This window comes from Phocoena sinus, chromosome 5, assembly GCF_008692025.1.
Source record: "Phocoena sinus isolate mPhoSin1 chromosome 5, mPhoSin1.pri, whole genome shotgun sequence".
In the NCBI taxonomy this organism is placed as follows: Eukaryota; Metazoa; Chordata; class Mammalia; order Artiodactyla; family Phocoenidae; genus Phocoena; species Phocoena sinus.
The window spans coordinates 14,169,372-14,196,207 of record NC_045767.1 but is presented as its reverse complement, the minus strand read 5'-3'; the positions used below and the strand labels follow the sequence as shown (position 1 = coordinate 14,196,207).

Genomic DNA, 26,836 nt, shown 5'->3' with positions numbered 1-26,836 from the left:
CTAATCTGTACAGTGGGACTAATAACATTTGATTTAGGGAACATGAGTTAACACATATAAAGAGCCTAGCCTCACTGCTAGATCAAAAAATATCAGTTTCCCTCCCTTTGCCTTCAGCTATGAGGTTTTATACTTGAATTGCATCTAACATTTGAACCTCAAAAGTTTTCCCAATTCAAATCCAAGTAATGATAAGTGAAGAACACCTACCTGGACCTAGAATAAAACCTAATGCTTGACATGCACTTGTGTTTGCCATGGAACTTGTTCTTTCCTGAAGAGAGGTAGCACCAGCAATATATGATCTAATAACAGCTACATTTCCTAAGAAAAGACACAATAATACAAAGTAAAAGAAAATATTCTCCAGTTTATAAAAATTCGACTTAATTTGGCTCTATACAGAAGAAGAAATATTAATCTACAACATAGTTACTGCTTCCTCTTTATGATTATACAAGGCATGTATAGTGAACAAATGTATCAATTAATGGAAAATATTACTTTTAGTATTGTGAAAACACAGTTAAAGATGTGAATGAATGAAAAAATGGCATACAGGAAACTTAAACTTTTTTCATCATTAAATACCGAGAAAGCATTGAGTGAATGGAGTCCTACTAATTGCTACATTGTTTTAAAAGAAATATGCTACACACTCTACATGTTTATAAAAAAAAAATCCTAAAAATCTGCTGAGCATTTATGTTGAAGAGACTCTGCTAGGGGCTAGAGAATATTTTCAAAAGTCATAGATTGCCTCTAATTACACTAAGTTTACTAGCTAGTTGGTGATAAGGGATGAAAACAGTATATAAGCAAATGCCAGAGACATGTTGGAGAAGCAGTAGTGTAGCCTAAGAAAGCTTCATGGAAGAGGTGGAACTTGAACTGAATCTTGAAGGATGAAGAATCATGGGAACAGAAGAGAGAAACGATAGGTAATGGGAACATCATGAGCAAAGGCAAAATGATAGGAAAGATATTTGCAATGAGACATCTGTATGTTGAATGTCGTATAGGAGATTGAGAAGAGGTGACCCTAGATGAGAGAAGACCATAAATGTCAGGATGAATGTGAGTCCAACACAACCAAAAATATACATGCATGCATATTACCTGCTCCAAATCCCACCAATCCACGAGCAACCAACATGTAGTATTTATTATGAGAAGCTGGAACCTGGACATATGCATAGAGGCAGTTGGCTGCCACCGAAATGAAAATGGAAACAGTAAGAGGCTCTTTTCTTGGTCGATAGTTAGACCACAAACCAAATATAGGTGAAGCTACCATTTGGCCAAGGCTAAAAGAAGCAATAACCCAGCCCAAAAAACTTGCATCAGCAGTGTGATCAATCTGCAGAAAAAAGTACAATGCTTTAAGAATTGTTATCCGAGAAAAGTAAAGTTAAAAATCCAAATACATTTTTTCTGACCAGGTAACATTTCTTATTAAAAAAATAAAAACAATAATTCTAACACATAAGTTTTATAACACCATTACTTACAGTAAGGAATTCAAACTTCTGACATTACAATTAAATGTGTTAACAATTCACTATACACAAGGAAAAATGTTTAGGAAACTTCATCTTTTAGAACAATTATAGAAATTCTGTCATAAAAATCTTGTTAAAAAAATCACATTATATACCTAACAATAACATCATAAAAATAATACGCCATCCTTTAATTCTTGTAAAGTAAATACAGTTATTTACCTTATGCTACTCTATAAACTAAACAACCATTAGCACTGTGAATCTATTTTTTTTAACTGGGCACAATAATCAAATGCTTAAAGACAATAATAAAATTTCTCTCATTAAACCTACTACTAATTCTTCCTTTCAGCATAGACAATCCAGGATTCTACCAAAGAGGATTTATATATCATTAATACTGAGGTTAAAACCAAATGATTACAACTCAGAAAATACTTTCAGAAAACAGAAAATTTTAGCTTACAAAAGGGACTATGGAATAAATCAACAGATGGGGTTTTTTAAAATATGGTAGGTTATATAATAATTTGGAAAAATAAAAGCCATTAAATTTTAGGACATAAGTTTAAACATATATAGGTTAAGTGGTAGAACAACTTAATAAGGAAAACCATGGCCTTTTCTCTTCCAAAGATATTTTTAAAAAGCTTAAAATGAAGATATTTAGGTACATTTCTGTTTGTGTGGGATGAGAAATAAGAGTGAATAAGTATAATGACGTCATGTCATATAAATTTAAAAATTAATTTTCAAAAAAGCAATGAAAACAATTTTAATATTATATGTCTAGTGGTTTGAAAGCAAAAGGATAAAAGTGTCTTCTCAGGATATCAATTGATCATAATAGTCAAGTGTCCATTTCATGGACAGAAGTGAGCTGACTCTTGAAGATGGCTCTAACAATTTTAACAACATTTGCTATTTTTATTGGATACTATTCTTTACAATGACTGGAAAACTGGAATCTGCTAGAATTGTAACAGGAAAGTAAAATGGTTTGGAAGATACAGGTTCTATGCTACAACAGAAGGTATCAGTTCAGTAATTGAACTGTTATCTGTGCTCCTGTGTGTTTCTCTCTCTCTTATAGTAATAACAGCATGTTGTTTCCAATCCTCTGGCCATCTCTAATGATCTCTATCATATTGTTTTCAGGATAAAGTCTAAACTACTTATTATGTAAAACTAGCTCACAAGCTGGTCATTGTCTCTCCTCTCTAACTTCATCTCTCTGCATGCTCCCTCCCCCCAGTTCTAACTTCCAGCCACACAGAACTTTTTGAAGTTTCCAAAATGAGTCAAGCTCTTTGTTTCCAGGCCTTTGCACAGGATCCTCTACTGCCCCTTCTATCAGGAATGCCTTTCCAAACTCCTACTCCGTGGCCCAGACTGCCCCTTCTAGTGACCAGTTTCTGTAGGCCTTCCAAACTCAGCTCAGATATAACTGCTTTTGGGAAATCTTCCAGGATCTCTTTAGTCTGGATCAGCAACATCTCCCTAACCCCCATGTCTGTCTGTCTGTGTCAATCTGTGTGTATGTCTCTCTCTCCCCGAACCCCCACTCCTTCTGTCTCTCTCTGCCTCTCTGCCTCTCTCCCTCTCCCTCTAGCTCCCTCTCCCCTGTGAACACGCACACACACTCACATATCAAGCTCTTAAGACTTTTACCCACTCATATTGTATGGTCATTATCTGTAAACTTGTTTGGTTTTGCACACCTCAGTGAAAGTTAGATCCATTTCTTCTCTTAAAAAAAAAGCCCACAGTGCGCTGTACTGAATTTCAAAACATTCTTCTCTAAACATGTTAATAATATTGACAAAGTTCTAGAACTCTTAATGCTTCGCTATGGGAGCTGAGATGTGTTCCAAGCCTCCTCAACTATTTACTTATAGATTATTGCTTATTCATCCAATTAACAGTCACTAAGGCCTTCTCTGCGACAAAACCTGTGCGAGGCTATATGAATACAAATTGAATAAACACAGTTCTTGCCATCAAGGAGTTTCCAAACCAGGTTCTACTTAATTGATTCTGAAAAATCCTACATTTTTGAGTAGCTGAGGAAAAAAACCAGCATGCTTTAATTCTTTATCTGTCAAATGGGGGTAACTTCACAGAGTTGTTATGAGAATTATTTAAGCCAAGACATGTATAGTGCCTAGGGTCATGTCTGCCTATAGTATGCACTAAATGAATGTTACCTATATATAAAAAATTAATATTTCTTGGTATTTTGTTTTTACTGATATGTCAGTTTTATTATTACATTTTATTGTAACATGCATGAGTAGTCCCACTATGTCCCTGGGCCTACAGATAACCTATCATTCCAAATCAAAATCTGGGTTTAAGAATATGAGTTTTCCTGGAAATCAATCACAACTCTGGGCAACACAGGCTACGGAATCACTGGGCTGATAGCTGTCTATCAGCCAGGGCCAGAAGCACAAGTCAGCGATTCACAGCAGTGCCAAATTCCTTTCAGACAGATAACTTACTGTTTGGGGGTTTTAGAGGGGTGGTTGGGCCTAGCTTTTTATCTTTCTCACAGATGACTTTTAAGCTAAGTAATATTTGGTAACATATTATCGTAAAAGAGATAGTAGCCTTCAATTAAAAATGAAAATTTTGATAAACAGCAATGACCTACTGTATAGCACAGGGAACTATATTCAGTAGCTTGTAAAAACCTATAATGGAAATGAATCAGAAAAAGAATGTGTGTGTGTGTGTGTGTGTGTGTGTGTGTGTGTGTATAACTGAATCACTTTGCTATACACCTGAAACATTGTAAATCAACTATACTTCAATAAAATAAATAAACAAATAACATTTAAAAAAAAGAATGAAAAATCTTAAGACAGTAGGTAACATAGCACTGTAGAGTCAGATTTTGGTTTCAGATAGGCTTGATTCTACCATTTTCTAGCTGTGTGATCTTGGGCAAGCTACCTAACTTCTCTAGTCTGAGTTTCTTTATCTGTTAAACAGGAGTGATAATGACCATCTCACAGAGTTGTTATGAAGATTAAAAGATGATTTAGATGAAAGATTTAGTATTGTGCCTGGCACACAATGAGCTATAATATTATTATGAAATAACTTGAGAAAATTAACTCACAAGGTTTTTGGTGGAAATGTTATGCTTGTTTTGCCAAAGAACTAGTGATATGTTCATGTGCTCTCAATAAATTTACCTTTGAAGAGATTACAAATATCTGGAGAAAGGAGTGTACCTTTTCAAAATTCAACTTATTATGCTGAGTAGACCTAATTTTGTAAATACCTTTCTTTTGAAAATTTTGAGGTTAAACAAACTAGATACAGGGACCATAGAAATCAAGAGTTTTTATACATGGAAATACATATTTTAGCACAGAAGATATTGCTCCAGAATTGTTAAATACTCTGTTCCAATTCTAATAATTCTGCCAGTATGGAAAGAATTTTTAGTGTCATGAGTAATGACTTCATGTAAAATAAATTTTTAATTAGTTTAAATTAATTTTCAAAATGGCAGTGAAAATGTGGCACTAAATCACTAAAAAGTAAAATATGTATTTTTTTCCTATATTTCTTTTAAAAGATAGCATAAGAAAATAGTATTTTTAAGTTAAAAATTATAAAAACTGGGCTTCCCTGGTGGCACAGTGGTTGAGAGTCCGCCTGCCGATGCAGGGGACACAAGTTCGTGCCCCGGTCCGGGAAGATCCCACATGCCGCAGAGCAGCTGGGCCCATGAGCCATGGCCACTGAGCCTGCGCGTCCGGAGCCTGTGCTCTGCAACGGGAGAGGCCACAACAGTGAGAGGCCCGCGTACCGCAAAAAAAAAAAAAAAAAAAAAAAAAATTATAAAAACTAAAAAATCTAAAATGAAATATAAGATGTCAATAAATTTCTTATAAAATAGGTATAATTTTTAAACGCTGTTACAACACTCAATAAGTATTAATGATAAAGGGATATGGAAGCACATAGGAAAACCTTCTAATGCAAACTGGGGTGAGGGACAGTAAGGAAAGGCTTTTCAGAGGAGGTGACATTGGATCAAAGCCTTGAAGAATTAATAAAAAATAGTGGAGAAGAAGGGGAGGAAGGGAATGGCAGAGGAAAGGAGAGATGGAGGGAAGGAAAGCACTCCAGAAAAAAAAGGAGGAAAAAGTGTAAAGATCTGAGGACCTTAGGTTCATCCAAGTACATGATATAATAAATTACTGGCTATAGATCTAATATTGGCCAAGGCTCAGGATCTAGGCTGAAACACACACACACACACACTCTCCCTCTCTCTCTCTCTCTCCTCTGGAGAAAACCAAAATATAAGGGGCAAGTTGATAAAGAAAAATACACAAAATAATTTAAGAATAAAGAGTTAAGAGTAATGTCATGGAAGCTAAGAGAGAGTTTCAAGAAGCAAAGAGAGGACAACAATGTCAAACACTACCCAAATGTCACCTAAAGTAAGGACTGAAAACTATCTACTATTTGGTGAGCGATTAAGTCATTGGAGACCTCATCAAGAGCAGTTGCAGGGTAGCAGAGGAGTTAATCAGATTGTAGCAGGTTAAGGAGTGAAGAGGAGTTAGGAAGCACAGAGGAACTCCTTCAAGAACCTTAACTGAAATATTATTATAGATTAATTATGTCTCTACCTTAAATACTGATTTTTAATAAATTCATTACTGGAATTTTAAGACAGAACTGACAGTTATATGTCAAATATATTTTTTAAAAAGGTAGAATTGACAGGACTTGATCATCAACTGATGATCAATTGATGTTAGAGTACCCACCAAACTTGCATCTTCTTGTCACTCCCTCCTTCCCATGTAGTAACCACAGCATCAAAATACACGTATTGTCTATTCTTTTCACAATGTCACCTGACAACCCAAATTATTCTATCAGAAAGCATCAAGTTATTCCATAGCAATATCATTTATACATTATAGGAATTCAGACTATGTCTAGCTTAGTTTCCTTTTTATTAGGGAAGGGGTATGGATGGGATGGGGAAGTGGCTAATAAGTAGATGACCATACATCTACATTTGCCTGCGATTGTCTGGATATAATCCTATTTTCCTGCTAACGCACTCTTTTCACTTCAAGAGTGCTCTGGTTTGCACAATCAAGCATACAGTCACCTTACTTATAAGCCTCTTTTGAAGAATTATCTCAAGTTATTTTAGTAAAGATTAACTCAGAATACCAAAGAGATTCTCTAGAAAACTCTTAACTACATAAGAGTTATTACTACTACAGCTACATAAGAGACGAATAAAATGCACAAACCTTTTGGAGATATGGCCATATTGACATTATCACAATAGAAAATCCTGTGAAGAGGCAAATTCTGTTATTTATACTTATAATAATTTCATCACTATAGATACAAATTTTTGAACTATAGCATGGATTTTAAAACATTCTGAATTTACAAATTTATAACCACAAATGTCTAATTTATTAAGCAATGGAGTTTTATTTATCAGAAGGAAAATAAATATTAAAGGCTGGAAAACATATATATAATAATAGTCCCTCACCACAATTAACATAATAAAAGCAGAGGACCTATTTCTCCTTATTCACGTGTCTTTACTGTAAATGAAAATTACTGGAACTTCCCTGGTGGCAGAGTGTTTAAGAATCTGCCTGCCAATGCAGGGGACACGGGTTTGAGTCCTGGTCTGGAAGGATCCCACATGCCATGGAGCAACTAAGCCCGTGCGCCACAACTACTGAGCCTGCGCTCTAGAGCCCACGAGCCACAACTACTGAAACCTGTGCACCTAGAGCCCACGCTCCGCAGCAAGAGAAGCCACCGTAATGAGAAACCCGTGCACTGCAACGAAGAGTAGCCCCTGCTCACCGCAACTAGAGAAAGCCCATGCACAGAAACGAAGAACCAACGCAGCCAAAAATAAATAAATTTATTTTTAAAAAAAAGAAAAGAAAATTACTGAAAGCTTTGTTAAGTTTTTATAGCAGAAATGAATGGAGGTAAGGCTACTTTGTTATAGAGGAATTGCTAGACTTCTAATCTGTGTTGTTTGGGAGAGATAATTCACTGTAGGGAGGACTAAGAAGAAGGAAAATGATCTTTAAAGGGGGCAGTGGCTATAAAGAACCAGAATTTCTCAAGATGGGCATACCTTAAAAGAAAATTATCTCTGCTAGCTTTTATTGCTTGAGAACTGTAATGATAAACTCCAATGTTATTTGTCGATTTTAAATATTAGGCACATCCAATCACAATTCTATCAAGGCTATTTTTAAAAAAAACAGCTCTATTAAGATTGAATTCACAATGAATTCACCCATTTAAAGTGTACAATTCAATGGTTCTTAGCGTGCCAGATATGTGCAACCATGACTACAGTCAATTTTAGAATATTTTAGTCACCTCAAAAAGAAATCCTGGACCCTTTAGCTATACTCTTCTATCCTCTATCATTTCCCCAACAGCCCTAAGCAACCACTAATCTACTTTCAGTCTCTATAGATTTTCCTATTCTGGACCTTCATATGAATAGAACCACACAATACGTGGTCTTTTGTGTCTGGCTTCTTTCTTTGCATAATGCTTTCAAGGTTCATCTATGTTGTTGCAGTATCAGTACTACATTCCTTTTTAAAAGTCTGTTTTAAAAAATAATTTAATTATTAGTTTCATCTTAGTGTATTTTGAATTAACACATTGACTTGATGAAAAGAATCAACTAATGTTTGAAAATAAGACTACTAGCTCACAATCAAGAAGCTTGTAAACAGGTAAAATGTTTCACATGCCAATTAAAATCTAAAGTTAAAAAAATTTTTGTTGTTAAATTTGAAATTATTACTTACATTTTAGATAAATGAGTACAAAAATTAGAAATGCTTTAAATAAAAAAACAATCTGTTGCAGAGATTGTTACCTACACAACATTCATTTGCCCCCTTCCTCCTCTCTGATAGAATCCTGGTTGTATTGAGGTATCCATCACTCCTCCACAAAGCCACAGGCTTTAGAGGACACTGTGTCCACTCCAAATTCCAGAGGGTAGATCCTGATTAGATCTCACTATCCCAGCTGATGATGGGTTTAGAAATTAACAGGTAACCCAATTCTGACCAGTGAGAAATAAGGGGAGGTCTACTTTGGGACCTCCCAGAAACGACTCCTCCTCTCTTTGGAAGTTTAAAAAATAAGTCCCTTTCAATCAATAAAAATTACTGTGGAAGGATGTGGCACGTGGAACTGCTGCTGCATCCCTCCTATAGCCTAAGAATGAAGGCAATATGCAGAAGAGAGCAAAACCAAAAAACTTATTCAGAAGCAGAGCCAGTGAACTTCACCTGGAGTTGTCCCACTATGGATATCTCATAAGAAAATACAAATTACTGTTCAAGCCAATTTGAATCAACATTTTTTCCTGATATTTGTAGAAAGCATAATAATAGATATACAATCCAAAAAACTGTTGAAAATACCCTTTATTTTGTACTTTTCTTTAGTTTTAGCTTTATTTAAAGTCTATTTTTGCTCAATGTTGAATCATAAAGAAGATTGGCAAGAGAGAGAGAACAAGAGGGTGACCTGGGATAAATGGAAAGGATATGGAAAACAACTTAGTCAAATGACCTTCACTAAATCCATCTCAGGAAAGAAACCATTTGTAAAATTAATGCCTATGGACTTAGAGTCCACGATTGGAAAAAAAATTGATTCCCTAAAACATTCCTTTATAAACTATCACAGTATTGAGAATTCCTATATATTTTCATTCCTTACCATTTTTAACATAATTACAGTTCTTAATATTAAAAATTTTTTTCCTCATAAAGGTTAACTTTTTCAGTAAATATATTTTCAGAAATAATGTTAATAGGTTAAAATAAGCTATACAGATTAATATTCTTGGACTTTACTATTGGTATGTGTCAATATAAAAGTTAAATGAGGTTCGCAGGCAACAAAAGTAAAAAGCAAATCCATTAAACTACATCAAAATTTAAAACTTCTGTGAATAAAAGGGCACAATCAGCAGAGTGAAAAGAAGAGTCACGGAATGGTTGAAAATATTTGCAAATCATATATCTGATCAGGGATTAATATTCAGAATATATAAAGAACTACAACTCAACAACAAAAAACAACCTTATTTAAAAAATGGGCAAAGGACTCGAACAGACATTTCTTCAAAGAAAATATACAAATGGTCAATATGCATGTGAAAAGATGCCTAACGTGAGTAAGGAGAGTAAGTGAGTAAGGAGATACAAACCAAAGTCACAATAAGCTACTACCCGATTAGAATGACTATTGTCAAATAAACATAAAATAAGAGTTGGTGAGGATGTGGAAAAATCTGAACCCTGACTGTTGATTAGAATGTAAAATGCAGCAGCAGCTATGGAAAAAAGTATAGCAGTTCCTCAAAAAGTTAAAAATAGAATTATCATATGATATAGCAATTCCACTTCTGGATATATACCCAAAAGAACTGAAAGCAGGATGTTAAAGAGATATTTGCACACCCATGTTCACAGCAGCTATTTGTAAGAAACAAGATATGGAATCAACCCAAATGTTCATCAACCGATAAATGGATAAACAAAATGTGGTATACTGAAGGGGACCAGAACATTCTACCCCAAAATATGCTGCTTTGGCATATTGATTATTTTGAGCTGAAGGCAACTAACGAACAGCAGACACAGAAGGGCTTTCTGTCTTCCCCCTTTCTGCCTAAAAACTCGGCATAAATTTCCCCTGAGAAATGTGCTCTTCCAGTACCAGGAAGAAGAAAATATTCTTATCACTGCAGATGGAGCATCAATGCTGAGATGAGTCTGCACAAACAAACCTTACTCAAATAACCCTCATCCTCCATTAGTTTCCCCCATGTATTTCCTAGTCACTTTCCCACAATTTACCATCCCTAGAAAGCTAACCCCTTTTCTTTGTCTAGTCACCTCTCCACAATTAGAGACCCTTGTTAAAATAGTATATAAGTCCCTGAGTCTAACCCTTTCTTTGGGGTTTTCACTTTTCTATGAAGCCCCGTATCTCACATAAAAATATTAACATCAAATAAATTTTTATGCTTTTCTCCTGTTGATCTGCCTTTTGTCAGTTTAATTTGCAGGCCCCAAATTAAAAACCTTTCCTTTACTTTCTTAGCTATAAAACCTAAGAAAGTAAAGGAAAAGTTTTCCCTCTCCTACAATTTATACAACAGACTATTATTCAGCCTTAAAAAGGAAGGAAATTCTGACACATGCTACAACATGGATGAACCTTGAGGACATTACGCTAAATGAAATAAATTAATCACAAAATTAAAAATACTGTATGATTTCATTTATATGAACTATCTAGAGTAGCCAAGTTCATAGAAACAGAAAGCAAAATGATGGTTAATGGTGGTTGAGGGAAGGGGAAATGAGTTGTTGTTTAATGGGTATAGAGTTTCAATTTTGCAAGATAAAAAAGTTCTGGAGATTGGTTATACAACCATGTAGAGATATTTAACAACTCTGATCTTAGAAATGGTTAAGATGGTACATTTTATGTTATGTGGTTTTTACCATAATAAAAAAATAATTTTTAATTAAATGACATTAAAATATGATATTTTATCTAAATTTTTAAAATTATGTATAATTTCTAATACTTACCTACACTGCTAAGAAACATAGTAAGATACAGAATCCTAATTGATCTCCATCGGCTCTTATAATGCTCCTCAGTTTCTATAATATCCCATTCTCTAGGTATAAAGAAGAAAAATGTAGTATAAAGTTATCTCAGTACATGCAAATCTTTCTGTGGCATAATTTTATTTTCTCTCTCCTAAAGTCATGAAAATGATATGACAGAGGTATAGTTTACTAATATTGGTTTTTACTATACTAATTCATCTATAAATATTATATCTTTTAATTTCCATGGATTATATTTATGGATCACTGTGCATAGGAAGTTGGGAGACATGAGGCAGCTTAAAAAGGCAAAACATTTTGTGAACCAATTATTTTGCTATTGTTGGCATGCTATAAACTTATGAATCAAGCATGTTTAAATTTGCTAAACTGACAAAATGAATAAAGTATATCAAAATAAATAAAATAAACTAGCTACAACCATTAGATCTCCTACAGGTGGGATATACAACTAGTAACTATTAAACGATAATAACTCTCATCATTATGACATGCTCTACTCGATGACAGCAAATTAACTTTGCTGTAGGAAGCTATTTTAGTTGGGTACTTTCAGCAAAATTAATATAAAAGTGACACCAGGAAGGTTTGATATGACCTAAGACATTCATAGCCCTGGAACCTCCTGAAACATTTGCCTTTGCTCCAACACAGGTTACCAGACAAGCTCTGTTAGTGGACCAAAGAGAGACCAAGGCCCCTCCAGACTGGACTGACCTTTCATTATCACCCTTGACCTGGATTAAGGGCAAGTATGTTAACCACGTAGCCTACCTCTGTCAGGTGATAACATTAGCATGTGTACCCATTACATTTTCACATATGCACACAAAAAGAGTTAACAAATTTACCCTAATATAAGCATTATATGTTTTCAAATAATTAAAACAAGCACAACAGACAAAATGCCATCTTATGTTCCAACATTATTTTCTAAAATAGACTTAGTACTGTTAGTCTTCAAAAAAGAAACTATGTTTTTTTTAAATGTGACATGACTGGCAATGTTAGAGAGGGAATGAAGAAGAGAAATAACATTTATTAGATCTATTATGTGCCAGATATATCAGTTCCTGATATAATATATATGAAGTGCTTAACACTGTATATGCTGTTCCACAAAAATACTGTAATGTCGCGTACCTGAAAAATAGCAGAACCCCAGATGCTCGTATTTGCAAATCAATATATTGAAATTTGGAATACATAATGCAGATACAGGAAGTCCCCTACACACGAACCTTCAAGTTGCAAACTTTCAAAGATGCGAATATGCATTCGCATGTCCAATCACATAAGTTAGTTCACGTGTCTGGCAAACATTGTCACATGTGTGCATCCTCTAAAAGTGGTTGTGCTTTTGTGTACTTTACTGTACAGTACTGTATAGAGTACAGTAGAACAGTATCTTTATTTCAAGCCCAGGATGTCCAGAAGCAAGCGTAAAAGCAGCGGTGATGTGTCTGGTACCGCTAAGAAGTGCCAAGTGATAACGACAGAAACAGAAGTGAAAATAATTGAGAGAGTGGAGCGAGGCAAAAAGATGGTTGACGTCGCTCATTCTTATAACATTAATCGTTCAACCATCAGCACGATTCTAAGAACATGGACGAGATCATGGAATACATGAAGCCTGATGTGCCAATGATGTCGACAATAATATCAAAGAAGTGTGGAAAAATGATGGAGATGGAGAAAGTTCTCAGGGTGTAGATGCAGGATCAGTATCAGTGTTGAGTCCCACTCAGATTAATGCTGATTCAAGTGGAAGCCAAAAGACTTTATGAAGACTTGAAGAAGAAATACGGTGAAGAATCAAAGGGCGCATCTTTTAATGCCAGCCATGGCTGGTTTCATCAGTTCAATGCTACAGCCAACCTTCACAACGTAAAAGTAAGCGGCGAGGCAGCGAGTGCAGATACGGTAGCTGCCTGGGAATTTCCTGAAACGCTTTGAGAAATTATTGATGAAGGCACATACTCACCCAAGCAGGTTTTTAAAGTGGATGAGACAAGACTGTACTGGAAGAGAATGCCAGACCAAAGTTACATCAGTAAGGAGGAAAAGTCAATGGCAGGCTATAGAGCAGCAAAGGATAAGCTAACTCTGTTGTCTGGTGGAAAAATATGACTATAGGCTGTATAGTACATGATATTTTGAATTAGTAGTGTATTTCTAGCTCTGGTAACAGTGACATAGCTGTGTAAAAGAATGTCTATGTTTTGGGGAGATGGAGGCTGCAGACTAAAATGTTTAGGATAAAGTGCCATAATGTCTGCAACCTACTTTTGGGTAGTCTGGCAAAAGAGGGGTGGTTGTGTGTGTGTATGTGTGTGTGTGTGTAGAAAGATTTGAGCAGTGTGGAGAAGGCTAACAATGACAGGGTAATCAGGTATTTATTGCACTGTTTTTTCAATTTTTCTACGGATTTAAAATGTTTCAAAATAAAAATTTTACTTTTCCTTCTTTTTTAAAATAAATTTATTTATCTATTTATGTATGTATTTATTTTTGGCTGTGTTGGGTCTTTGTTGCTGTGTGCGGGCTTTCTCTAGTTGCGGTGGGGGGGGTTACTCTTTGTTGCAGTGCACGGGCTTCTCATTGTCGTGGCTTCTCTTGTTGTGGAGCACGGGCTCTAGGCACGCAGGCTTCAGTAGTTATGGCACATGGGCTCAGTAGTTGTGGCTTGCGGGCTCTAGAGCTCAGGCTCAGTAGTTGTGGCACACAGGCTTAGTTGCTCCACGGCATGTGGGATCTTCCCAGGCCAGGGATCGAACCTGTGGAGGTTTCCCTGGTGGTGCAGTGGTTAAGACTCCGCCTGCCAATGAAGGGGACACAGGTTCGATCCCTGGTCCGGGAAGATCCCACATGCCGTGGAGCAACTAAGCCCGTGCGCCACAACTACTGAGCCTGCATGCTGCAACTACTGAAGCCCGCGTGCCTAAAGCCCATGCTCTGCAACAAGAAAAGCCACTGCAATAAGAAGCCTGCACACTGCAATGAAGAGTAGCCCACGCTCTCCACAACTAGAGAAAGCCCATGCACAGCAATGAAGATCCAACACAGCCAAAAAAAAATAAAAATTAAAAAAAAAAGTATAACTTTGGTGAAGAAATGTATCTTTCTTCTTTGTTGGAGATAGTAGGAACATAGGAGAATATAACTGTCCTTCAATCAAGTTACCATTTTTATTACATTCCAACGTGATTTGTTTAACATTTTGATTCCTTTCTATTATCATTGCTGTATTCTGGTATTAGTTCTCCATTTGAGATTCTCCTTCAAGTAAAGTTGCAATGCTAAAGGGTTTTGTCCTGTCCAAAATTTTCATTACAAACTATAACTCAAATGATAGCATGGGGCTTCCCTGGTGGCGCAGTGGTTGAGAATCTGCCTGCTAATGCAGGGGACACGGGTTCGAGCCCTGGTCTGGGAAGATCCCACATGCCACGGAGCAACTAGGCCCGTGAGCCACAACTACTGAGCCTGCGCGTCTGGAGCCTGTGCTCCGCAACAAGAGAGGCCGCGATAGTGAGAGGCCCGCGCACCGCGATGAAGAGTGGCCCCTGCTTGCCACAACTAGAGAAAGCCGTCGCACAGAAACGAAGACCCAACACAGCCAAAAATAAAATAAATAAATAAATAATAATTTTTAAAAAAATGATAGCATGTTTATCAAAGTTGCGACTCAAAAACTATGAGGAATACACATGGATTTACTGAGGGGAAAAATAAAATTGTACTTTTACCAGAGAGAACATCTGTGAACTACTGAACAGAAAAAAGATCCCATATTGAAAGAGGATAAGAGAAAGCAGTGTGTGGTCACTGACAAAATAGTGTAATGGTATAAAAGTTATAGAAATTAAAAGACAGAAATAAATTGAGAATGTCCTATAAAAGTATCTTGTATACAACCATAAGTTCTAGTAATATTTGTTTTACAGAGACTAGGCTAACGTTGCAAAGAAAAATTTTAAGCACCTATAATACTTTAGGATATTCTAAGAGAGGGATCAGCAAACTACAGTCTAATAGGCCAAATCTGGCCTACCACATGTTTTTGTGTAGCCCATGAGCTAAGAACGGTTTTTACAGTTGAATATTTGTAATCAATTTCATGACAGAAAACATTAACTTTGACAATAACATTGACAATGAACAATAACATTCATTATTAGACTTGTATTACAAAAAATTGTACTCATTTATTATTACATTTTAAATTTCATTACTACAAAATTTTGTGGAAATTTATTTTCTTTCTTGTTATCTAAGTATCTATATAATAACTTTGATTTTGCCTCCTGGCCTGCAAAGCCTAAAATATTTACCATATGGGCCTTTACAGGAAAAGTCTGCCAACCCATGTCTCTTAAATTCTATGGATAAGGTCAGTGGGGATTCCTGAGGACTTGATGAAAGGCTGAGGTTGGTGGTGAACTAGGCTCATCTTTTTGCAATTTACTCAAAGTGAACAGGGCTTGCCAGTTAGTTTTACATATGTTCCCTTTACTAGGGAATCTACGTTTTTAAAGACAGTACACTTATTGAATTATTCTCAAAATACTCCCTTTTTATTTTAAAAATGCTAAATCTAGAAATTAAATTCAGATAGGCAGAACATCTGAATTTAAATGGACCCTAATGAGCATCAATTACTTGAACAAAAGAGAAAGAAAAAAAATCCCCTTTTAAAGTAGGTTTATTTGGACAAAGTGACAGAATGTACCATAAGAATACATCTAACCATAACTCAAGGATCCTGAAATCTATCTGGAAAACAACCAAGAATTAGGAGGAAGCAAAAACAATGCTGAGAAATCCAAAAATCACAAAGTCCATGTACTCAAGCTCATGCACTTGATTAATACGAGAGACCTTTAGCTTTCGGTCAGAGCTTCCATGTTCTAACTCCCTACAATTCTATTAAGCTTAGATACATGATTTCAAAGCCACAGCAAACTAGAAGTCCCAAAGAAAAGTTGGGAGAAGTTTGCAGACAGCAACAAAAATAGAGGCTGCCAACAGATAACAAAAACATGATGAGGAATAGTCTGCCAGAAACAGAATAGGCTGAAAAATGAAAAATAGATGTGAAAAGTATAGCACTGTAGAACAAATCAGTATAGCAGCACATAGTCCCAAATGCTTTATTAGGCCCGGAGGATGTCACTCTTATCACAATATATTTCAGCAGTGACATTAATTTTAATGATCTCAAGATAAAATGTAAACAAAATTACATTCCATATATTCCATTTAGTAAAGCAGGGACCTGACAAATACATTTTCCAAAGGGTTTCAAACAAAGTGATTTTTAAAAAAGGTTTGGTGCTCATACACAGAAATAAACTCAAAGGATTAAGGACCTAAATGTAAGGTTGGATACTACTGTATAAAACTCTTAGAGGAAAATATAGGCAGAATACTCTCTGACGTAAATCACAGGAAGATCTTTTTCTACCATCTCCTAGAGTAATGAAAATAAAAACAAAAATAAACAAATGAGACCTAATTAAACTTAAAAGCTTTTGCACAACAAAAGAAACCATAAACAAAATGAAAAGACAGCCCTCAGAATGGGAGAAAATATTTGCAAACGAAGCATCTGACAAGGGAATAATCTCCAAAATATACCAACTGCACATGCAGCTCAATATCAAAAAAACCCACAAACACCCCAATCAAAACCTGGGCAGAAGACCTAAACAGACATTTCTCCAAAGAAAGCATACAGATGGCCAAAAAATACATGAAAAGATGGTCAACATCATTAATTATTAGAGAAACTACAATGAGGTATCACCTCACACTGGTCAGAATGGCCATGAACAAAAATTCTACAAACGATAAATGCTGGAGAGAGTGTGGAGAAAAGAGAACCCTCCTACACAGTTGGTGGGAATGTAAATTGGTACAGCCACTATGGAGAACAGTATGGAGGTTCCTTAAAAAACTAAAAATAGAGCTATTACATGATCCATAAATCCCACTCCTAGGCATACATCCAGAGAAAACCATAATTCGAAATGATGCATGCACCCCGATGTTCACTGCAGCACTATTTACAACAGCCAGGACATGGAAGCAACCTCAATGTCCATCGACAGAGAAAAGGATAAAGAAGACGTGGAACATATATACAATGGAATATTACTCAGCCATAAAAAGAAGGAAACAGTACCACTTGCAGAGACGTGGACAGATCTAGAGATTGTCATACAGAGTGAAGTAAGTCAGAAAGAGAAAAACAAATATCATGATATCACTTATATGTGGAATCTAGAAAAATGGTAGAGATGAACCTATTTGCAAAGCAGAAATAGAGTCTCAGATGTAGAGAACAAACTTATGGTTGGGGAGGCAGTGGGATGAATTGGGATGTTGGGACTGACATATCTCCACATATATACAGCTGTCACAGACAGCTGAAGTTTACCTGGGAATTTAGTTAATTTACTGTAATAATTATATATGTTTAAAATAATACTTAACTTCGTTTTCCTAAAGGTTTAAATACATAACTGCAGAGTAAGAAACAAACTAACAACTCCAGGGTCAAAATAACCAGAATAATAAGGGGCAAAATACACTTCATCCCTTAAATGCTTAAAAATTAGTCTTTATTTATACATTTGACATAGGACAAAGGGGAGCTCATCTTAGGTTTACTTGCAAAAAAGTATCAAGAAGTTATCAGGCAATTAGTTAAGTGAATACTGAGACCGGTACATTCAAGTCTCGAATAAAACTGTGTGAAACGTATAATCAGTTCTGTAAAGGGCCAAACGCAGAGGCTTGGTTGCTGCATCAGTGTTGGTGTAAAGGTACAAGAGGCAATTTCCGTTTCTTCAACACTTTCAACAGAACCCGCCGGCTCAGGGCGCCCCGCGGAAGTGAAAGCGCATCTCCAAGTCTCGCGCAACCTGCCGCCGGCTCCCGCCACCCTGACACCCCTCCTTCGGCCCACAAAGCCTGATGCAGGGAAAGGGACCAGTCCCAATAGCGCAAGAGGGTCAGAAGGCCTTCTCCCAACATCCGCTCACCTGCTTCCGGGTATGCTGTGGCCTAAGAGCGGCTCCTGCTCAGCCTCTGCTCCCAAGCTCGCCATAATTACTGCTCCCACAAGGCTTGGGGCCAACTCTCGCGATACCTCCTGCTCCCTCCCATTCCAGGCGGCCTGAAGCTGTCAAAACAGGCCAGCAAGTGCGCGTGCACGCCCAGAGACCAGAGTGGGCGGAGCACCCCAGGTCAGAGGCGGGGGCCCGCGGGAGGAGGGGCGGTGCCGAGAGGATGATGAGTGTTAAGGGCGGGGCCCTAAGTCCTTATCCTCCTCCAGGGTACTCGCCTCTCCGCCTCCAGGAACAAGGCGCGGAAGAGCCGGGGAGGGTTCAGGGGCGTGTCCAAACAGCCACCCCGCCCAGGGTTCGTCCTCCTCCCCAGCTTTCCTGTCAGCTCGCCGTCGCTTCTCAGTTCCTGGAGAGGCTGCTGTAGCTGCGTTTGGGGCTCAGAAAGGAGACGAGTCCCGACAGGCTAGAGAGCCGCGGTGTTCGGAGTCTTGGCCAGCTGGACAGCAGGCGCCCACCAAGCGGCCACTGAGTAAGTAGACGGTCCCAGCCGCGCTTCCCAAGCCTCTTGCCGCGCTTGCCTACGTGCCAGTAGGCAGGACTGAGAGCGCAAGGCTTGGCGGGAGATGCGGGGGTCCCGGGCCGAGTGAGGTGGGCAGGCGGGCTGTCCCTTCTCCCTGTGGAAGGTGGAGGTGGCTACGCGCTGTGGTTTTCTTGCTCGGCTAACTACAAAGGCACCTTACCCGTAGTGCCTTATTAGGACCTGGGATGAAGATGATCCTCAAATTCGAACCCACCGCCGCTTGCGTGGACTGAGAGCTTCCGCCGTGCAAGATGCCACTCAGCAGAGCCTGCTGCTGTAACCTGGGGGTTAGAAAAGCCACAGCACCAGTTTGACAATGACCAGATCTTTTCATCACAAGGAAAATGACATTTTTAGAAAATATGTTCTGGGTTGTTTTTGTTTGTTTTCAGTAGATCTTGGTGCTGCTCCTTTCCTGGTGCTTACATATTAACGTCTTACCCCTACAAGCAGGCTTGTAAGCTAATTGGTAGCAGTAGTCATGTGTGTCACAATTACTGTTTTATTAGCACTAGATACATTCTTATGTGATTTCATTTGATCACAACTGTCCTATGACAGGTAAAGCAGACACGTTTCTATTTTACAGAGAACTAAGGCTTAGAAAAGTTAATAACTTACCCAGAATCACTCAGTGTGAAAGTATCAGTTGAGACTCAAATTCAGTTGTTTTCGATCAATATTTAGGAGCACTTATCCTATGCCAGGCACTATACTGGTTATATGTTGTATGGTATATGACATCACTCTGATCTTTGTCTTGTTTGTGACCTTGTGTGTATCCTGTTTGACACATTCCACTGGTGAACAGCTAAACTTGAAGTGTGTTTTCTACTAGTTCAGAATTATCTTCTGAATCCAGACCTGACATTGTATACTTGGATTCAGTCTTGCAAATTTGTTTGTAACAGCTCACAAAAGCATATCAGATTCCTGTGATTGTTTCCAAGAAGGTACATGGGTAAAATTAGTATTTTTTTGTCATAATGTTGCTTTACTGTATCTTCAGCTTCTTTTTAATCTCTGGAGTCTAGCACAGAGTATGGCATATATATATATGTATATTTGGTAAAGGAACTTTTAACCAGTATTGCACCAAGCAGAATGGTTACTAAATAAATATATGTTGAATGAACACTTATTGAATTACCTCATTTCATCCCTACAACAATCCTCTGAGGTGGGATTGTCTCAAGCATACAAGGAAATTGAAAGTATGGAGATTAAGTAATGTGCCTAGGGTCACACCTCCAATTAGCAACAGAGCTAGAATCTAAGAAACACAGGACTCCTGACTGTAAAGCCTGTGCTTTTCACCACCAGCCTTCCTATGAAAAGAATGTCAACATTCTTTCCCCGTATCTCTTAAAATATTTCAAAACAAGTAATCAATTTTTATATAAATGAAATAATTTGCTATTATGTATTAGGCCAGCTATTATTCCCCCTTTATAGTTTAATGTGGCTTATTCAAGCCACTTTCACACTGCTCGTGAAGAACCCAGGTCTTCTGACACTGCTATTTTCCATTGTTGCCTCCAAGTGATGACTTCAGATGGCAGAAGTACATGGGATGAATGCATGTACAACTGGTGAAATCTAAATAAGCTCTGTGTATTGTACCAATAAAAAAAAAGGAACAAATCATTTCTTAGAAACATACAACATCCACAGTAAACATTAAAAAAATTTGTTTAAAAACCTAATTATTTCTTTTAAAGCCCATGGAAAAGAAGAACTAAATTTGAAAAGAGATTCGATTATTTGCTAAATGTTTCACATAAGCATATGAGACAGTCCACCTGTGGTATTTCCTTAGATGACTGCTTAGAATAGAATAGATAGATAGACAGCTAGAATAGATACCTCTCCAAACAAATAAACAAAGTTCCTGTTTTCTTATTCTTCTCCAAATTAAGATGGAAAGGAATTAAATTTGTTGAGGTAGGGTAATAGATTTTAATAGTGGATATCGGTGTATCTAAACCCTAATGTAAGTTGCTACTTAAACTTGCATTGAAAATAAGTGATTTAAAAGTGAAGTTATAAGATAAAAATTAGGTCTGCATTTTTGTGGAGTAAAGTTCTTGTACATGGTGGTATTTTTTTAATTTCATATATGCCTTTGAGATATGTATCAACTATATGAGGATAAAAGTCCAGAAACAATTAGTGTTGCACTTAAATGCTTAAGTACTTGAGTGATAGGCGATAAAAGTACTAGATGGCATAAATAGACATTGAGTGTCATTTTAGCAATAGAGCTAATTTCCAAGAAAGACTTTTCATTCCTTGGCACTATACTAGAACTTCTATATTTGTTTCACTTTGTTTTTCTTTTTTGCATTGTCTATATAAAAGTATAGATGACAATTGTGTCAGTTTGGCTTGATACACACTGCAAAAGTGGGTCCTGTTTCTGCAGAAGCTCACTGGTGCCAGTTCAGCTTAATGTGGGGACTTTAAAAAGTATCTGATGTGGCTCCAGATGGGGCTCCCTCTTGGTATATTGGAGTTATCTTTACCCTGGGCTTGGATTATAATCTGTTCATGGTGGCACTGGATAGTAGTTAGCCCTGCCTAGAAAGACCTACATGTTTAGAGCATCCCAGAAAACCTGGTATTATATATCATTCTTGGGGCTGAAATGGAATTTAAGAAGATCCGTGTAACCCAGAACGAAGATTATCATAAGCTATGTGTGTGTTTGATTTGCTTTCTGTTCATGATTGGTCAGTTGTTTACTGTCAGGTAAATGTAGCAAGGAAAATGCTGGCTCTAGATTTGGAGTGCTGACTTTTATGGCCTATATTACATGAAATTAAAGTGATTCAGCATCTTTCCTAGTATAGGTTTGAAAATTAGAAATGCCTAAACGATTTAGGCACCTAATAAATATAGAACTTTACAAAATACTTGAAGAGTTCATTTTTCTCAGGTCTTTTCCTGTTCTCTGGCAACTTTGTACTTTTGCATGTTTGTCTTAGCTTGTTTATCTATTACCACCCCAGAAGAATACTGTGTAGAAAAATGGGTTGTCTCATGAATAGTTTAGTACTTTTCTTCTTACTGTAAAACATGAGTGTTGGGATTTTGTTGTTTTTTACACTAACATGGAATATGCATATTGCTTTTGAAGCCGTGGATGTTACAAGGGAAGATATTAGCCCCCCATTCTTTTCCTACCACTGTAGAGAAAATAAGTAGTCTATAATACTTGCAAAAGATAATGAAGTCCTATGTTGTAATGACATGCCATTGTTCTCCTGCAGTTTAATAAATGTACATGAAAATGTATCAGTGCTATTTTTTGAACAATTCCAGAAAGACCCAAGTGAAACAGGAGGGAAGGGGGCAGAGCACAACCTTTAAAAGAATGACAGAGCCTGAGGACATGACATAAACTGATTAGAACCAAATAGGTCCAAGATGGCAGACTAGTCGACTTCCACTAGACCTTAAGCCTTAGGATACGCTCATTTTACACATCAGCAAGCTAAATGACACACCCACAGGCACCATGACAGTTCCAAGGCCGACCATAAAGGTCAAAAAGTAGGTAGGGGCCCACTTTCTGGAAATCCCCACCCCTTCCCCAAAATAGCTGGAATACTCCTCCCACTCACTAGCCTAAGGAATTACCTACCCTTATAAAAACTGACAACCCCATACCCTGGTGCCTTTCTCACCTTCTGAGATGGCCCACACTCTGTGGATTGTGTTTCTCTCTAAATAAATCCACTTTTTACCTTTCACTTTGTCTCTCCCTGAATTCTTTCTGCAATGAGACATCAAGAACCTGAGCTTCATTAAGTCCTGAGACCAGGTGTGTGATCTCAGTTAAAAGACTGTGGGTTCGAGTCCCAGTCTGGGTTTTGGCTGGGTTCAAGCCCTGGCCCATGGGTTCAAGTCCCAATCTGAGTTGCACAGTTTCACAAAGAGTAAAAAATTAAAATCATCATTCATCACTCGGAATTTTTCCTTATGCTCTAGAACCCCCCCTGAATAGAGTTGCATATCTTAATATATAAAAAGAGTTGGTCTCTTATTTGAAATACAGAACACTGATTCAGAATTTTGCTATTTGGGTAAAGAATAAACTGTTCCATTTCTACCACAGCTGGGTATACTCAATTGAACTCTATTGAGTTAATCTATGGGTGATATTAATCACCCATAGATTAACACTACAGGAGTCAGTGCAGATCCCACCAGTTAAAGTTTCAGTTCTCCAGATGCCATTGCTTCTGATGCCAGCCAGATTTTGACTGACTTGGCTACAGATTTGGGGCTTCCTGTAACCTCCTTGGATCAATAATTTGCTAGAACAACTCAGAAGAACTAAGTAGGGCTTCCCTGGTGGCGCAGTGGTTGAGAGTCCGCCTGCCAATGCAGCGGACATGGGTTTGTGCCCCGGTCCGGGAGGATCCCACATGACGCGGAGTGGCTGGGCCCGTGAGCCCAGCGCGTCCGGAGCCTGTGCTCTGCGGCGGGAGAGGCCACAGCAGTGAGGGGCCCACGTACCACAAAAAAAAAAAAATATATTGATCACGCTTTGTGCCAGGCTGACGAAATGGTGGGGCAGGTACTTGGTGCAGTTGGAGCTTTACCTGAGGTCTTCACAGAATTGGAAATTTCCTATTTCCTGCTTAGACGCCTTCTAGGTGTACTCACTGAAGGAGACAAGAAAGCAGCAAAAGTGCAAAAGCTGTCTAAGAATGAAGTACTTATGGTGAACATAGGATCCCTGTCGACAGAAGGAAGAGTTAGTGCAGTCAAGGCTGATTTGGGCAAAATCGTTTTGACTAATCCTGTGTGCACAGAAGCAGGAGAAAAAATTGCCCTTAGCCGAAGAGTTAAGAAACACTGGCGTTTAATTGGTGGGGGTCAAATAAGAAGAGGAGTGACAATCAAGCCAACAGTAGATGATGACTGAAGAATTAAATAACAGATTTGGATGAAGTCGGAATTTCTCTTAACAACCTAGGGGTATATTTTCAAAGCAATAGTGAGGAATTAATTTCATAGCTCATTACCTTAGGAGTAGCTGTAAGGATATTCTCATTTTTTGGTGATGAAAATTTAACCTCTAGTACTAAAATAGGGTCTACAATAAATGTAAAAATTGGTGTAATGTTAGATTGAATCTACATTTTACCAGAAATTAATCATTCCCAAATAATGTCTAATTTATACATCAGTGCAGGTTTGAAAGGAAACTGCTACAATCAGCCTTTGCTGTAGCACACATACCACTGAACCTGTTTGAAATAAAATTTTTCTTCTTAAAAAAAAAAAGTACACAGATTTCCTCAGCTTTCACAATCAGTTATAGAGCTATCATTTAAGGATTAGAGATATTAGTATACTTAAAGTTATAAAGATAAGCAGTAAAAAAATATCAACTAAAATTGGGTGGTGGGGAGAAGGGATCAAATATATCTCATTAGTTATCACCAGGAGTTAATAAATATTATATAGAACATGGAAATACAGGTTTGAGTATTAAATAGAGTTATAAGGATAATCAATAATAATGTTGCTATTATTAGTAAGTATAGCACTTAAATTTGCAAAGTGCTGTTTAAGTGCTTCAAGTATAGTAACTCATTTATTTCTCATACCAATCTGAGGTAAGTACTGTCATTATCCCTGTTTTACAGATGGATTACAGAAAGGATAAGTGACTTGCTCAAAGTCACATAGTAAAGGATTCAACCAAGGGAGTTTGCCTCTAGAGTATATGCTTTTAGCTGTTATGATATATTGCATCTTAAATGTATCATTTTCAAATGTACATACACTCAAATGTAAAACAAATATGAATGATAAAAAAACTGAAGTCAATAAAACAAAAAAAAAGAAAAATTATCATAATAACAAAAAATATAAATAGGTTAAACTCACCCATTAATAGAAAAAATGAGGTAGGCCTGTATATCCTGTAATTGAAAGAGCTTTGCAGATATTTATAAATAATCAGGGTGAGGAAGAAATGTCAAAAAATACAAATACTGTAGTTGATCTCTTCTGTGTTTAAAGAAACACACCAGGACTTCCCTGGTGGTCCAGTGGTAAAGAATCCGCCTTGCAATGCAGGGGGCGTGGGTTCGATCCCTGGTCAGGGAACTAAGATCCCACATGCCTCAGGGCAACTAAGCCCAGGTGCCACAACTACTGAGCTCGCGCACCTCAACTAAAGCTTGCATGCTGCAAACTACAGAACCCACGTGCCCTGGAACCTGCGCGCCACAACTAGAGAAGAGAAAACCCCAAACCCGCATGCTGCAACTAGAGAGAAACCCGCACACCACAATGAAGACCCTGCACGCTTCAACAAAGATCCCGCGTGCCGCAAATAAGAGCCAACACAGCCAAAAATAAATAAATCTTTTAAAAAATAAAATCGCTAAAAAAACCGCACACACACCAAAATCCCTAAAATATGTGTATGTATATAAATGGATAGAACAAGGGGTCACAAGAGTACAGCATTAACAGCAGTTACCTTTTGGAAAGAGAGGAAGCTTAGCAGAAATGAAGAGAGACTTTTTAGCTTTACTCTGTATTTTTTTTTTTCCTGCAGTATGCGGGCCTCTCACTGTTGTGGCCTCTCCCGTTGCGGAGCACAGGCTCCGCAACGCTCAGACTCAGCGGCCACGGCTCACGGGCCCAGCCGCTCTGTGGCATGTGGGATCTTCCCGGACCGGGGCACGAACCTGTGTCCCCTACATCGGCAGGCAGACTCAACCACTGCGCCACCAGGGAAGCCCATACAGTGAACATTTTTTAACTAGAAAATGAAGAAGAGAATATGTGATCAATGTCACTTGCCTTTCGTCTTGTATAAATTATCTGTTCCTGTGCTTTATTCACTAACTAGATAGTTTTTAACAAATTTCGTTGGAACATAGTACATGAATAGACTTCAGAACTTATATGATTTTTATGAGATTTGCAGTTTAAAGATTTGGCAGCTCTTTTTTGTCATGTAGGTCTTGGTTTAAATGTTACCTCTTTGGTTAAGTGAGGCTTTTTTTGACCATCAGAGGAGCCCTCTGGTCTTTATCATGTTGTCTTGTTATATTATGATAATAATGTTGTCATCATCTAGTCTTGCTTACTTTTTTCCTAAAAATAATTTGTTTTCTTTCCCTGAAGTATAAGATCCATGAGAGGAAGAACGTGCCTTGATCATCTTGTAGCACAGGACCTAAAATAAATCTTGGCATATAGTAAGCACTTAATAAATACTGTTGCATGAATGAAAAAAGTAATACTCATTCTTAAAAATTCAGAAACTTACATTTAGGCCATCCAATAATGGCTGAGCTATGGTGAACTGATTAATGATAATTCATAGGAATCTAGTAATCAGAATACCAGTTTATTTATAGTAGTAGATATGAATAGTGTAATAAACAGAGCTGGATATGCGTTATGGGTTTTTTCCTAGCATTATTATGCAAGAAGCAAATTTAATCAAGAATAAAAAATGAATAACACGTGGAAATTGGGGAAAAAGAGAGGTGGGCAGTTTTTAAAAATACTAGATACTATACTCTGGCTACTGATTGTATTGCCTAACACAGGGGTCCCCAACCCCTGGGCTGCGAACCGGTACTGGTCTGAAGCCTGTTAGGAACCAGGCCGCACAGCAGGAGGTGAGCGGCGGGCCAGTGAGCAAAGCTTCATCTGCCGCTCCCCATCGCTCACAGTACCACCTGAACCATTTCTCCCGCTGTCCGTGTGTGGAGAAACTCTCTTCCACGAACCCGGTCGCTGGTGCCAAAAAGGTTGAGGACCGCTGGCCTGACAAGTATATTATCGAGTAAATGTTTATTCTTGGTCCTGAGAATCGTAAGAGGCAGTATGAATGATTTGGTTTTGCTGGTCCAGTCATAAAAATAATAAAGTGCCAGTCCGATTGATGGTGGATTAGATCGTACACTTATGCAA

General features: G+C 37.6%; 2 protein-coding genes across 6 annotated transcripts in view; one reads left to right on the top strand and one right to left on the bottom strand.

Annotated features, from left to right (window-relative positions):
* Window positions 1-18,467, bottom strand: part of MFSD8 (major facilitator superfamily domain containing 8) — a 39,489-nt gene extending 21,022 nt beyond the window's left edge. For 2 of the 3 annotated variants that reach the window (XM_032632135.1, XM_032632136.1), the window contains exons 1-5: window positions 18,274-18,467; window positions 11,180-11,271; window positions 6,806-6,849; window positions 1,120-1,360; window positions 211-324 (exon numbers count right to left, since the gene is read on the bottom strand). In XM_032632135.1, coding sequence (XP_032488026.1) covers window positions 211-324; window positions 1,120-1,360; window positions 6,806-6,849; window positions 11,180-11,271; window positions 18,274-18,338 — 556 coding nt within the window. In that variant the 5' untranslated portion in view covers window positions 18,339-18,467. The remainder of the gene's footprint in view (window positions 1-210; window positions 325-1,119; window positions 1,361-6,805; window positions 6,850-11,179; window positions 11,272-18,273) is intronic. The other variant, XM_032632137.1, reaches the window with a different exon arrangement.
* Window positions 18,468-18,553: 86 nt separating this feature from the next.
* ABHD18 (abhydrolase domain containing 18) overlaps window positions 18,554-26,836 on the top strand; it is a 35,129-nt gene continuing 26,846 nt past the window's right edge. The window contains exon 1 of one of the 3 annotated variants that reach the window (XR_004349926.1): window positions 18,554-18,826. The gene's annotated coding sequence lies outside the window, so the exon portion shown is untranslated. The remainder of the gene's footprint in view (window positions 18,827-26,836) is intronic. The other 2 variants (XM_032632139.1, XM_032632140.1) reach the window with 2 other exon arrangements.